At 39.1% G+C, this 14,819-nt stretch overlaps 1 protein-coding gene across 1 annotated transcript; it reads right to left on the bottom strand.

Moving 5' to 3' along the window:
- Positions 1–6,135: 6,135 nt before the first annotated feature.
- On the bottom strand, positions 6,136–10,220 carry hmgb3b (high mobility group box 3b). The gene is made up of 5 exons (XM_063012193.1): positions 10,129–10,220; positions 8,223–8,411; positions 7,694–7,842; positions 7,423–7,597; positions 6,136–6,994 (listed from the first exon to the last, which is right to left on the bottom strand). The coding sequence occupies exons 2-5, from the start codon at positions 8,370–8,372 to the stop codon at positions 6,857–6,859; spliced, it is 612 nt and encodes a 203-aa protein (XP_062868263.1). The 5' UTR covers positions 8,373–8,411; positions 10,129–10,220; the 3' UTR covers positions 6,136–6,856.
- Positions 10,221–14,819: the final 4,599 nt, after the last annotated feature.

Genomic DNA, 14,819 nt, shown 5'->3' with positions numbered 1-14,819 from the left:
ACAGGGTGACATAAGAGATGGGAAAGGTGCACACAGATGGACCTTATCCTATGCAGAGGGTGCAACCTAAAAAAGATTGAAGACTGAGAGCAGAGAGTGTAGTTAGCTAGCATCATATGGTGGTCTGTAAGATGACATCAGAGGGAGGAAGAAGAGAATGAGGACAGAACCAAGGATCAGATGCTGGAGGTTAAAGGAAGCAGACAGTGATGTGAATTTCAGAGAATAGGTGAGACAGGCGCTGGGTGATGGTGACGTAGAGATAGAAAACTGGACAACTAGAAATGTACTTGGTGTGACATCTTAAAAGGGGAAGAAAGAAAAATAGACTTGGCAGTGGAATGAGGAAGTGCAGGAAAGTTTAAGAACAATGAGGTGGATGAAAAAGAACTTCAGAGAGACAAAAAGAGTAGACAGGAGTACATGTGTGTGAATGAGAAGAAGGACGGCAGAAAAGTTTAGTTACAAGGAGTTGAGATTAAAGTGGACGAGTCACAATGTAATGGAGATTGTGGCAGACAGGTGATGAAGAGAGTGCAGGCAGGGTGGAGTGGATGGCATAGAGAGGCAGGAGTGATTTGTGACAGAAGGGTATCTGCCAGAGTAAAAAGGAATGTTTACAAGACAGCAGTGAGGCCTGCTATGTTATATGGCTTGGATGCAGTGGCACTGAGTGAAAGACAGGAGAGGGAGCTGGAGGTGGCACAGATGAGGATGCTGTGATGCTCATTGAGAGTGACGGGGATGGATGAGATTAGGAATACGTTTATTAGCGGGATAGTGCAGGTAGGATGGTTTGGAGACAAGGTTAAAGGGGAGAGGCTGAGACAGTCTAACCATGTGCAGAGGAGGGATAAGAGTTCTGTTGAAGAAGGGTGCTGAGGATGAAGCCACCAGATAAGAGGAGGAGAGGAAGGATAAAGAGGATAAAGAGGAGGTGGTTTATGGATGCGTTGAGGGAGGACATGCAGGTGGTTGGGCAACAGAGGAGGATGCTTGGAACAGGGCACGATGGAGACGAATGATCCATTGTGGCAACCCTGAACGGGAACTGCCAAAAGAAAGAGAAAGAAGAAGTATATGCTTTGATTATAATTAATAATATTATGTTATGTTGATGTCACTATGATCATTAGTGTGTCTGTTGAAGCTCAGTTATGTTACTATAAAACTTAATATAAGGTAATGACCATCTGGTGCCCAAAATAATGGGACTGTGTAATGGGATTGTGTAGAGCTGAGAGGTAGAGGTTGTAGCTACGCTATATTATAAGCCATTGTTTTGATATGTGATGTCCAAAAATCTTATGATCAGGTGTCCACCTTTTTGTCATATTGTCTATTTTTTCAATCTTGAACTGAATTATTTACATTTTATTTTTGTTAAAATATTACAGAAAAAAAATTGTTAATGATTAATTTAATAATACATTTATTAATGCAATGCTCGGTTCGAATCTCAGCTCTGCTTCCGGCAGGTTGGGCGCCTACACAAACAATGATTGGCTTGTTTGCAGGGAGGGTGCTGGAGGGGTCTACCTGATGCAATTACAACCTCTGCTGAAAAGATGCAGCCGGCTGATGTACACGTGTCGGAGGGGGCGTGTATTAGTCACGGCTTTCCTCAGTCAGGAATGGAGGTCAACATTAGTAGACAGGAAGCGTAATGCAATCAAATATACGACTAAATTGGGAGGAAAATTGGGAAAAAACTGCAAAAAAATTTAATGCAATGCCAGTTTTGCATTTTCAAACTTAACATTATCACTGCATATTGATTATATTGATCATAATTTAAGGCACATATTAAAAAGTACCCCATGTATTGTGTACCTCCCACTAGATACAGAATAAGTCATTTTCTGACTATGATCTGGCACCAGACTTTGAAACCAGTCCACTGGCACACAGCTGAAACTGCACAACCCTGCATAATATGTTCTCCCAGTGTTTAATAAATGCAGGAAGCATTGCCTATTATCCAAGCATCATGCTAATAAATTCCAGAGCCTGACTCCAAAAGGCAGGTGACTCACACCATGAGATTTCAGGTCCTTTTATGCTCCTTGAACACAGGACTGTTTTGCTGGCACTACCTTGCAGCTTACAATTGCAAGCATTAAAGAGTTAAGAGTCTTGTTTTGAAGCCCAATTGTGACAAGTTAGCATTGGTAAGGCTTAAACCATCATCCGTTAAATCAAGAATCTGAGTCGAGCAGAGAGTCATTAGGGACAAGTTTCAAGTTAAGTCTAAGGTCTATTTTCATGTTACTTAAATGTAACTCAAACTTGAGTTGCTAACTTGAATGCCCATCTCTGGGACAAAGGCATCAGAACTCAATATCAGATTAATGGAAGGTCAATTGCCCGACAAATCCTGTTTTCTCCAAGAGTATGTGGATTACCGGGCACTGGTGCATCATTAAGTCAGAGCACAATACTTATGACATGGGCCCTACAAAACATCTGAAAGAGTGTCTGGTAAGTTTGTATGTAGCAAGGTGGATCGACCTTCAGTTGCATTTCTTTCCCAGGTAAATGATGCACACATACCCAGCCATGCACATGATCTTCGAAAAAACTGCATTCTTATTAAGTGCCTATGATGATGAAGTAAACATACACTGATCAGCCATGACATTAAAACCACCACCTTGTTTCTTCACTCAGTGTCCATTTTATCTGAGAATAGTCCACCAACCAAAAATATCTAGCCCACAGCGCCCCGTGGGCAGCGTCCTGTGACCACTGATGAAGGTCTAGAAGATGACCAACTCAAACAGCAGCAATAGATGAGCAATCGTGATTGAGTTTGGTGCAGTGGTTCTTCACATTGTCACATGAGATACAAATAGGGTTAAGAAAGTCTTTTTACCAGTTTATAAGGAATTCTGGGTAAAACTTGACTGTTACTCCAAAATTGTAATCTTGTTCTTTTGCAGACACTCATCATTCGGATCATTGTCAGATCAAGTACCAATCTTTCTTATTCAGTTTTCTGGTAAAGAGCAGAATTTATTGCTATTTTGCCCATTCATCATCAATATTGGAAAGTCATCCAAGCCCTAAAGATTCCCACACCATCACATTTAATGGTTTTGATGATGTTTCTATGAATGTGGTTAAATTTGAACCAATTTCTTGCAAAAAGCTTCACTTGTCATTATTCCAAAGGTTTTCAGGCAAATATGAAAAGTAAAAAAAATGCTTCTAGAAAAATGATTGAGAATAGTCCACCAACCAAAAATATCCAGCCAACGGCGCTCCGTGGGCAGCGTCCTGTGACCACTGTTGAAGGTTTAGAAGATGACCAACTCAAACAGCGGCAATAGATGAGCGATTGTCTCTGACTTTACATCTACAGTACATCTACAAGGTAGACCAACTAGGTAGGAGTGTCTAATAGAGTGGACAGTGAGTGGACACGGTATTGAAAAACACAGCGCTGCTGTGTCTGATCCACTCATACCAGCACAACACACACTAACACATCATTCTCAGCACTGCAGTGACAATGGCATGGTGGTGGTGTGTTAGTGTGTGTTGTGCTGGTATGAGTGGATCATACACAGCAGCGCTGCTGGAGTTTTTAAGTACCATGTCCACTCACTGTCCACTCTATTAGACACTCCTACCTAGTTGGTCCACCTTGTAAATGTAAAGTCAGAGACGATCGCTCATCTATTGCTGCTGTTTGAGTTGGTCATCTTCTAGACCTTCAACAGTGGTCACAGGACGCTGCCTATGGGGCCCTGTTGGCTGGATGTTTTTGGTTGGTGGACTATTTTCAGTCCAGCAGTTACAGTGAGGTGTTTAAAAACTCCATCGGCATTGCTGTGTCCTATCCACTCATACCAGCACAACACACACTAACACACAACCACCATGTCAGTGTCACTGCAGTGCTGAGAATGATCCACCACCCAAATAATACCTACTCTGTAGTGGTCCTGTGGGGGTCCTGACCATTGAAGAACAGCATGAAAGAGGGCTAACAAAGCATGCAGAGAAACAGATGGACTATATAATTTTAACTGTAATTGTAGAACCACAAAGTGCTTCTATATAGTAAGTGAAGCTGATAAAATGGACAGTAAGTGTAGAAACAAGAAGGTGGTTTTAATGTTATGGCTGATGTGTATTTGATTTGCCCATCACAAAAGTGCAAAGGTCAGCGGACAGCGACTATGAAAGATTCCGATTTAGTTGTTGATGCAGATCCTGCTGAAGTAGACCAAGGTGAGGAAGCTCCTACCACCAAAAGTAAATCCACTACATCAACCAAAATCAGAAAATAGCAAGTCTACCTTCCTCGTTGGTTTGTCGAACTTCCCATGAGCAAGAACACAATACCATTTGTCATCCTTGCTAAAAACGTAAGAATAATATCAAAACCTTTGTCGAGTAGGTCCCAATAAATATCTTTGAACACGGGGGGTCTAAGTAAGAAGACAGAGGACATACAGTATAAGACGTTTATTCAAGCTGAATGGCCTTTTCTGAAAGCTTGTGTGACACCTTGTGGTTCATTATTATTACTGCACAAAACGAAAAGGCTTATGCGTTCTGTAAACTGCGTTGGTCTAGCACCCATATGTTATTTTAAACCATAAACATAATTTTCTGTAAGGACAATCATGTATTGTTTTTAATGCTTATAAAAGAAATCCATAAAACAAACAGACCATCATGATGCATTCAGAGTGAATTAGCTCAGTCTGTCAAAATATTCCCAACATTCTGTCTGCTTATAAAGAGCAACAAACGTGCTTTAATTATACAATGTACACCAAACATCCATTTTGGCTGTGTCCCAAACCTTGTTTTACTGTACCAATAGTGCTGACATAAATGAATCTGCTTAGGGCCCTGTTACTGTACATTATGGTTGAGCTGTAAAAGGCCGTGCTTCAGCCGATCAGATGTATCTGACCAACGCTAGAAGCAAATATTATAAAATCTAAATGAATTTGAGGCTAAAGGCCTGCTTCCCATTTCTGTACATTACTTTTGTTTTCAAGTTTTGTTTTACTATGTATTATTTTGGTACATCAACATAATTCATACGTCTATATTTTTCAAATCACTTAGTCAGTGGTTCAAATTTATAAACTGGAAAAATAAATTGACAAAAGCAAGGCCCATGAAGAGTACTCAGCACCACTGAGCAAAACAAATTGAAATAAATACAGCCGAAATCTAACCACACTCTCCACTTACAATACACCAGTGGGTTTATTGAGTTTTTGAAAAATGGCACATGTGACACTGGGGAAATGAAAAGGAAAATAGGCAGAAAATCTGCTTTAAATGCCATTGAGTTTAGCACAGTGGTTCTTAACATTGTCACCTGATACAAATAGGATTAAGGAAGCCTTTATACCAGTTTATATGGAATTCTGGGTGAAAAACTTGACTATGCTACTCCAAAATTATAACCTTGTTCTTTTGCACTCTCATCATTTGGATCATTGTCTTGTTGCAAATTCAGTCGTGCTTGAGCTTCATTCTTATTCAGTTTTCTGGTAAAGAGCAGAATTCATTGCTCTTTTACCTATTCACCATCAATTAGGGTTAGTCATCCAAGCTCTAAAAAAAAATCCCCACCATCACATTTAATGGTTTTGACATGGTTTAATGGTTATGAATGCGGTTAGATTTAAACCAATTCCTTGTAAAAAAAAAAAAAAAAAAAATTAAAAAAAAAAAGCTCCACTTCACTCATTATTCCAATTGGCTTGGCAGTCACCAAAGGTTTTTGGCAAAAGAAACAGAACTCTAAGTGCTTATTGAAAAACAGTGAAAAAAATTGACACATTTTGCAAACAGTTAACAGTTAATTAAAAAAAAATAAAAAATAAAAAAAATAATAAAAAAAGGTTTTCCAGGCTTTGCACACCTAAATCTGCAAATATAGTGCAGTCTTCTTTGCACAATTGATAGTGTTTCATAGTAGGTAGCATTAGGTAGTTTTTTGTGACTTGGACATTTTCATCTTTAAGCCACTGCATTATGTTTTGGTGGTGTGTTTAAGTTATTGATCATGCTGAAATGTGAACCATCTGCCCATCTTCAGCTGTTATGAAAGTTTAATCCAGGGCTATACTTTAAAAGACATTTCACACAAATACCATGTCCGATTTCATTGATAACTTTATTAGATAAATAGCCATACACCAGCATCAAATTATTGATAAGCATATGCTATTAGAATCCAAACACACCAAACATTGAACACTTTACACACAAGTTATACACTAGATCTAAAAACGCTGTGCCATTTAACATCACAGTATTATCTATGCATAAAAACACAAATAAGGGCTTTACCCAGGTGGAGGTTTGAGCTTTAACTGCTTAAATGCCATAACATCTACATAAAGGCTCAGTGCATTTACCCAAAATGATAGAAAACAAGTTAAGAAAAACTGGTGCACTGTAGCAAAGAGCCGGCCATAAAACAGCTGTTCAACCTCCAGCAAATCCCAAAATAAACCAGAATTTTGCTACATCATTCTACCAACTTTAAATTGTGCAACTTGAAGCTGGGAGAATAGAAAAATAAAATGAACTTTCCAAGATAGTTACATAGAAACAACCTTAACAGCTTTAAAACACCCATGTATGTCTAAATTACCAGAAGCTTAGAACTAGGCAGCCAACACAGTAACCCCTTTTTGCAAAAGAGATTTAGGGTAGCTTGAAAGAAAGCATTTAGAAGTCGGTTTTCTGCAAGTTAAAACATCTTAGCTTGTAGAAAAGGGCCTCTCCATGGGTGCCAAACATATGGCCTTGTTTGAAGTCACAGTGGCAGTGATGGGACACCCCTACTGTATAATTAAGGCTACAAAGCCCTTTATTCATCCTCGTCATCCTCATCCTCTTCGTCATCCTCCTCCTCCTCTTCGTCATCCTCATCATCGTACCTTGATTTTGCGTTGCCAGCTGATGCACCGCCATCAGATTTCCCCTTGCGCTGGTAGTCTGCCACATCCTGCATGAATTGTTAAACCATTTGCATTTAGTTACTGGCTGTAAAAACAGCACATAGCTGATAATCTAAACCTCACTCAGCTGCATCTAAGAAACCAAAAAAACATGAGGGGCTGCAAAGTTTGCTTTGAGTACTCAGTCAGTTTAGGGCTGCATAAACATGAACCTTTGCCTGTTCAATAGTAACGTTAAAACTACTGCTATAGGCAAGTTGCTATAAGTTTTATTAACACAAATTGTCTATCCAGGGCTCCTTAGTTTCCAATGGCCTAAGTCTGTTTAGATGACAAGGCTTTCACCCCACCTCACCTCCCATCTCTGTTCAGCTAACCATGTCAACGTCATTAAGAGGGTAATATTTACTATTTTAGAGCAAGAGCTACCTTCAAATTGACTAAGATTATTCTTGTCTAAATGTTTAAGTCTTACCTTCCGGTACTTCTCCTTAAGTTTATCTGCCTTGGAGTTAAACGGTTGTTTCTCAGATTCTGTTAGATTGTTCCACATCTCACCAAGCTTCTTTGCCACACTACCAATGCTCAAGCTGGGGTTCTGAGCTTTAATGCCAGGTCTGTGCTCAGAGCAGAACAGGAAAAATCCAGATCTGCAGACAAGCAAAGCTCATTTTAATATTGCCACAACATTTGAATGTATATTTAAAAGGTGGTTTAATTATATTGTTAGGCACAAGTTTACATACGGTGGCCTCCGAGGTGCATTAGGGTCCTTCTTGCTCTTACTCTTGCGGCCCCTTTTGCCTGGGTTAAAGCTCATCATTTCTTGATCATAACGTGCCTTATCCAGCTTTGCCAGATCCTCAAACTTGGTCTTCTCTTTAGGAGACATAACCTAAAAAGGACAGAAGCATAAGTGACACGGCAGGCTGTCAAGACATAGGACAGTCAAAGATGTTCAGAATGTTTAACAAATGAGAAAACCATTGCTAAAAATGTTGGTTTGGAGCTAAATACATGAAGTCAAACTAAACACGTTCAAAGCATACACGTTGAAAAATTTACTCTACAACTGCAGTAAGCAGGACTGCCTTTTCATTCACAAGCAATCACTTTCAACTAAATCCATACATGCATTACACATGATCAAATAATTGACAATACAAATCTAGATAAAAGTAAGCAATAAACTGGCTAAATATACACCAAGTTGTTTTGATGTCACATTTTTGAAAAGGTAACAGCATAGCTATAAGCACTAAAAAATCTACTCACCTTCCATCTTTCTGAGCATTTTTTGGAGAATTCTGAGAAATTCACAGAGACCCCAGGGCTCTTTTTGTTGTGCTCCTCACGACAGGTCTTAACGAAGTAGGCATAAGCAGACATTTTGCCTTTCGGCTTTGCTGGATCACCTTTTGCCATCTTGGAAGCTCAATTTCCACAGTCTTTAAGAAGATACTCCTGAAAGTCAGTACATCTGTTATAAGCATAGAATAAGTAAACAAATACCTGTACAATACTGTTACCCTACTGATGTGTGTTCATCATTGTAATGAAAACTAAATGATTAAAAAAAGCTAGGTATTCCAAACTGATTCCAATGGATGATTGTCTCTGTAGACGCTGCATTGCAGTGGTAGACTAGTTACTTTGACATGGGATGTACACATTTTCAATTTTTACAAAAAACAATTCAGGCCAAATTAATCTCCCCATTTTTCAATTAAGTAGTAGTAGGACCACTACATTGCAGAAATGTAAAACTTCTCATCTACACAACTGGAAACCAAACTGGCTTGTGCAGCATTTAATACTAGGCAAAGCCAAATCTCTTAAGATAATAATAAAAACTACTGACAAAACTCAAAAGCAATCATCCTTACAGTATCAAAGCTGACCATGTGCTAGCAAGAAATCTAAACAGTCAAGTGTTGTGGTCATGAGTTTGCATTGTGTTTATAAATTTGATTAGGTGGCTTACAGCTTCTAAAATCTATAGAATTAAATCTATACAATCTCCAAGTTCTAAGTTCAAATGCCTTTGATTGAGTGTGTCCCCCTCATTTCTTACTTGTATCTTGTACAAAGTATAAGCCCATAAGATTTTGGTGTTTAGCTGAACGATTAATCATGTTTTGGTTTACGTGGGCTATGCGATTTAAGATTATATTGAGAATACTTTAGTGCACGATAACATTATTAAAGCCTAATACAGAGCTCTCGGAACTACTAAAGGTAACTCGGTTAAGAATAAAGACAATCGAAAACAACGATCATTCCAAAAACACCGATTTAACAAACTGTAGACCAGGACTAGTATTTTCTGCCACAGAAACGACAAAGACGCATAAAACAGGATCCCCTCCTTTAAACTATCCTAACCTAAAATCATCCGGACAGTGCGAAATCGAGTCCAAAGCTTTAGAGTCGACTCTATTAGAACAGGGTCTACTCGGAGAATCGACTCTTTTGCATCGACTCCCAACCCCATCAATCGGACTCCATTCATTAAAATGGCCTCTCGGTTAAAGAAGGCGGCTTAAGCTAACAAAGCCTTTCACACCCCCCACATACACTGGTATCGCAGACGAAAGTCGATTGTGTTTTTAATATGAAATGGCTGGGCGATTTTTAAAACGTGGAAAATGTTCAGACTTATCGTTCGCTGGTAACAATGTAGAGAGGCAAAGTTTGGAGCAGCGCAGTTTATAACAAAGGCAGAGTAAACCAGCCATGACCGGCAAGTGGCTGTTCAGCACAATTTAGCCTTCAAATCTTCTCCTCAGTTTTCTGTATTTTCAAGGAACAAGCATGGAAAAACCACCACGATATGTATAGCCTCTCAATTCACGAGGTTCAATAAAGAACTTTTACATTATTTTATTACATTTTCTGTCGATGTTTCTTTTTTTATACGCCCAGCCATTTTGAAACATGCACGCGTTAATTAATGCGTTTAATTAAGAAAGATTCTACCTACAGAAACTACAATAGACATTGCATTGAGAATATTAAACGCTTATTTGTAATAAAGTCGCAAAAAAACTAAAAATACAAACTATTAATAAAGAGTACGTGTTTTAAATGAAAATAAACTATTAGAAACTGAGTAAGCGCATAAAAGCAGTTCTAATGTTAAATTGAGTAGTTTTGGTGGCAGTTTGGCGCTGATACTTACCGATGCAGCTTAGCTGAGCGTTCTGAACACTGAGGTCGCACTATGGCTGCGCTTCTTCCCGATACAACACCACACACAAGCCTCGCGCTAGCTTACCACGAGAGCGCACTCATTGGTCAGCGGCCGCGCGTGGTTAAATCAGCCTCCGCCTCTGATAATTGGCTAAGAATACACATACGTTCATAAAACAGGACTGCTATTGGACATAAGAAAAATAAAGACACGCCCCAAAGCTTAAACCCTGCGCGGGAAGATCTGTCAGAACACACTAACTCCAAGCTAAAAACAGCAGCATGTCTGGTCACGGTGCCTTCATTATATTAGTATTTGTATCCATGCGAGCGGGAAGATGTAGGGGCTGGTGGTTGGTTTACAAGTGTAAACATATAAATAGCTGAGAAAAATAGCATTTCCAGTAACACTCATTCATTCATTCATTTTCTGTTTTACCACCGCTTTATTCTATTTAGGGTCGCGGTGGGTCAGATTCACTGGGCGACAGGCAGGAACCACCCGGGACAGGTAACTAGTCCATCACAGGGCAAACACACATACACACACACACACACTCATACCCAGAAGGGCATGTCTTTGGACTGTGGGAGTAAACCAGATCACCCAAAGCTGTAGCCTAGTGGTTAAGGTACTGGACTAATAATCAAAAGGTTGCTGGTTCAAGCCCCACCACTGCCAGGTGGCTGCTGTTGGGCCCTTGAGCAAGGCCCTTAACCCTCAATTGCTCAGATTGTTTGCTGTCACACTACTGTAAGTCGCTTTGGATAAAGGTGTCTTCTAAATGCCGAAAATGTACTTAAAGGAAACCCACGCAAGCATGGGGAGAACATGCAAACTCCACACAGAAATGACCCAAACCGCTTCACCTAGGACCCTCTTGCTGTGAGTGGACAGTGCTGTAACATCTGCTGTTGCAGGTTATTATGTTGTTATGAATAATATATTTTATTACATGCAGTCTAAAGTTCTTGCATGTTTACAGTACATCTGCATTACAGCGAGGTGTGACAACATTTTTTGGATCATAGTGATTCATAACTGAGTTCTAAGTCTGGTTGGTTGATGTACTGTTTAAATGAATAATTTAACAAATAAATGTTCAAGAGAGCAGATTACACAACTTGTTTAATACAGTGTATGATCAGAGCTGCAGTGAAAATGCAAATGATTAGATAGATAGATAGATAGATAGATAGATAGATAGATAGATAGATAGATAGATGGATGGATGGATGGATGGATGGATGGATGGATGGATGGATGGATGGATGGATGGATGGATGGATGGATGGATGGATGGATGGATGGATGGATGGATGGATAGATAGATAGATAGTGTATTATTATGTGAATTTGATGCTTCTTATTTATTTTTTTATTACTCACTACAGCCCCTGCAACTTCGGCAATTCCAGCTCCTATGTTTGTACCTATGAGTTATAGCAGATTTAATTATTAATTTGTTTTCATGTACTTTTAAAACATGTTTAGGATGGGTCAGGTGCCATACAAAAAAAACAACAAATTTACTCTGGACTACAGGCAGCAATCACAGAGAGGACACACATTCACTCAGTTACATCTAGAGACAATTTAGTGTCACCTACCCACCATTTGCATGTTTTTCAGGAGGTGAGAACATACAACTCTTCACAGACAATCAGGTCTCTGGTTGGACTATGTGCACTGCTGTGCACGCACAACATTTGAAAATTTAATGTTTAAAGTTTAAGTTATATTATTTGTTACTTTCCATTTAAATACAGTATAGTTTCAGTCTTGTGATTTGGTTATTTTAGGTATTTATTATTATTGTTATTATTATTCCCATCACATTTTTTGACAAACGAAAGCCCTCAATTTCTCAAATACATTGCACAATAAAAGGAATCTTATATTATCTTACAAATGTGTGCATCCTTATAGCAAATAGGTCTGTAATGTGGTTTTTATTAAGATAATTGACAAATTCTCATGTTATGAATCTCATGTTACACTTTATTTATTTATTTGTTTTATTAGGATTTTTACGTCATGTTTTTCCACTTTTGGTTACATTCATGACAGGAACAGTAGTCACTCATTACACAAGGTTCATCAGTTCACAAGGTTATATCAAACACAGTCATGGACAATTTTGTATCTCCAATTCACCTCTTTTGCATGTCTTTGGACTGTGGGAGGAAACCGGAGCACCCGGAGTAAACCCACACAGACATGGGGAGAACATGCAAACTCCACACAGAAAGGACCCGGACCGCCCCACCTGGGGATCAAACCCAGGACCATCTTGCTGTGAGGTGACAGTGCTCTGTGCCATCATGTTACACTGTTACACTGGGGATCGAACCCAGGACCATCTTGCTGTGAGGTGACAGTGCACTGTGCCGTCATGTTACACTAAGCTCACGTTTGCTCTAAAAGTAAAATTTACAGTCAGACATCTACATCTGTAAATGATACATCACAAAATGTAAATACAAAAAAAAAAAAGGTTTTCTGTGGGACATGGGTGTGTGGGAGCTGGATGTACTGACAGGATAACACCCATAAGGTAAAACACCCCAAATTCATTATATATATAAATATGTTTTTCTATTCTCCTTATTTGAGTTTACATGCGAGTTTTATTATATGCTATGCTTAATGTTGTGGACCTTAGTAAACAATGTCACTGTAAAACAGTTTTACACATCATAACACATTATTTGCAAACATCAGTATTTGTAGATTATGCCTGTTTTTGTGGTAATTTCTTTCAATTAAGTAAGGAAGAAGAAATTATGCAAAAAAACATGTTTAAATGATGCTCAGGAACCATCACACGATGTAAGAAATCTATCGATCAATAGTAAGAATCCGTCCGTCCGTCCATCCATCCATCCATCCATCCTTTCAAAATAGTTGTGTGAATTGGCCGCCTCAAAAACTGCCTTACACACTTCACATGATGTAGGCATAATCACATTCAGTAATGTAAGGGCACTAAGGGTTTTTAATCAGATGTAATGGCTGGAATAAAACTATAAAATTATTACTTAAATGCCGCTACAAACCTCATGGTATTTGTACACTTGGTACTATTTTATGGAAAAATAGTGTTAGACCACATGCATGTCTATGAGCCATACTAGCCATTGAAATTATACACTAAGCACTAGCAGCCACTTTATTAGTTTATCTATCTAGTATTACATTTATTGGCCATTATAAGCTACACCTGGCATATACACACACCTGGTGTGTGCAGAGAAACTGTCCATCTGTTGCCCTGTAACTTTGTCATGCCCTCTACCTGATTAATACATGGAAAGGTACTGTAGAAGGATTTCCACTGACCATTCCACTAGTGTTTGTGTGGTGGACCATTCACAGCTCTGGTAATGAAATTGTAGTAAACACTGATCAGTCATAACATTAAAACTACCTCCTATTTCTACACTCACTGTCCATTTTTCATCTCCACTTACCATATAGGAGCACTTTGTAGTTCTACAATTATTGACTGTAGTCCATCTGTTTCTCTACATACCCTTTTAGTATGCTTTCATGCTGTTCTTCAATGGTCAGAGCAGGTATTATTTAGGTGGTGGATCATTCTCATCCCTGCAGTGACACTGACATGGTGGTGGTGTGTTAGTGTGTTAGTTTTTAAATGCCGTGTCCACTCACTGTCCACTCTATTAGACTTTCCTACCTAGTTGTTTCACCTTGTAGATGTAAAGTCAGAGACGATCGCTCATCTATTGCTGCTGTTTGAGTTGGTCATCTTCTAGACCTTCATTAGTGGTCACAGGACGCTGCCCATGGGGCGCTGTTGGCTGGATGTTTTTGGTTGGTGGACTATTCTCAGTCCAGCAGTGACAGTGATGTGTTTAAAAACTCCATCAGCATTGCTGTTTTATCCACTCATACCAGCACAACACACACTAACACACCACCACCATGTCAGTGTCACTGCAGTGCTGAGAATGATCCACCACCCAAATAATACCTGCTCTGTAGTGGTCCTGGGAGAGTCCTGACCATTGAAGAACAGCATGAAAGGGGGCTAACAAAGCATGCAGAGAAACAGATAGACTACAGTCAGTAATTGTAGAACTACAAAGTGCTTCTATAAGATAAGTGGAGCTGATAGAATGAACAGTGTGTGTAGAAACAAGGAGGTGGTTTTAATGTTATGACTGATCGGTGTATTGTACAGGTATTACTGTATCAGTTGCAGCAGCATAGTTGTTTACACTCACTGGCCACTTTATTAGACACGAACACACACACACACCCTGTTAGCACACATTGTAGGTGTACAGTTCAAGACTAGAGCTATTTTCCTTTCTGTGCACATGTGCATGTGTGTTGATTCTCTTGTTGCTTTTTATTAACAGTTTCTTATAATAGGAGGCTGTTGGATTTTTTTTAATCCTCTCAGCATTCTGCTGCACCTGCTACATCATTACCAAGTTAGTGTTTTATTGCAAAGCTATAAATCGCCCGATATTGAAAAAAACACTTGATCAGTAAGGATTCCTTTCCACTGATCAAGGAGGTACAAAATATGGGCTACAGTAAATAATGGTTTACCCAAAGAGGGCAGTTTGTGTAAAGGCACCAAAGCAACATTCTGTTCCACTGTTTGGAGATGAACAATAGACATTAAAATACATAGAAACCTAAAA

Source organism: Trichomycterus rosablanca, chromosome 16 (genome assembly GCF_030014385.1).
Source record: "Trichomycterus rosablanca isolate fTriRos1 chromosome 16, fTriRos1.hap1, whole genome shotgun sequence".
In the NCBI taxonomy this organism is placed as follows: domain Eukaryota; kingdom Metazoa; phylum Chordata; class Actinopteri; order Siluriformes; family Trichomycteridae; genus Trichomycterus; species Trichomycterus rosablanca.
This window is presented reverse-complemented; position numbering and strand designations above follow the sequence as displayed.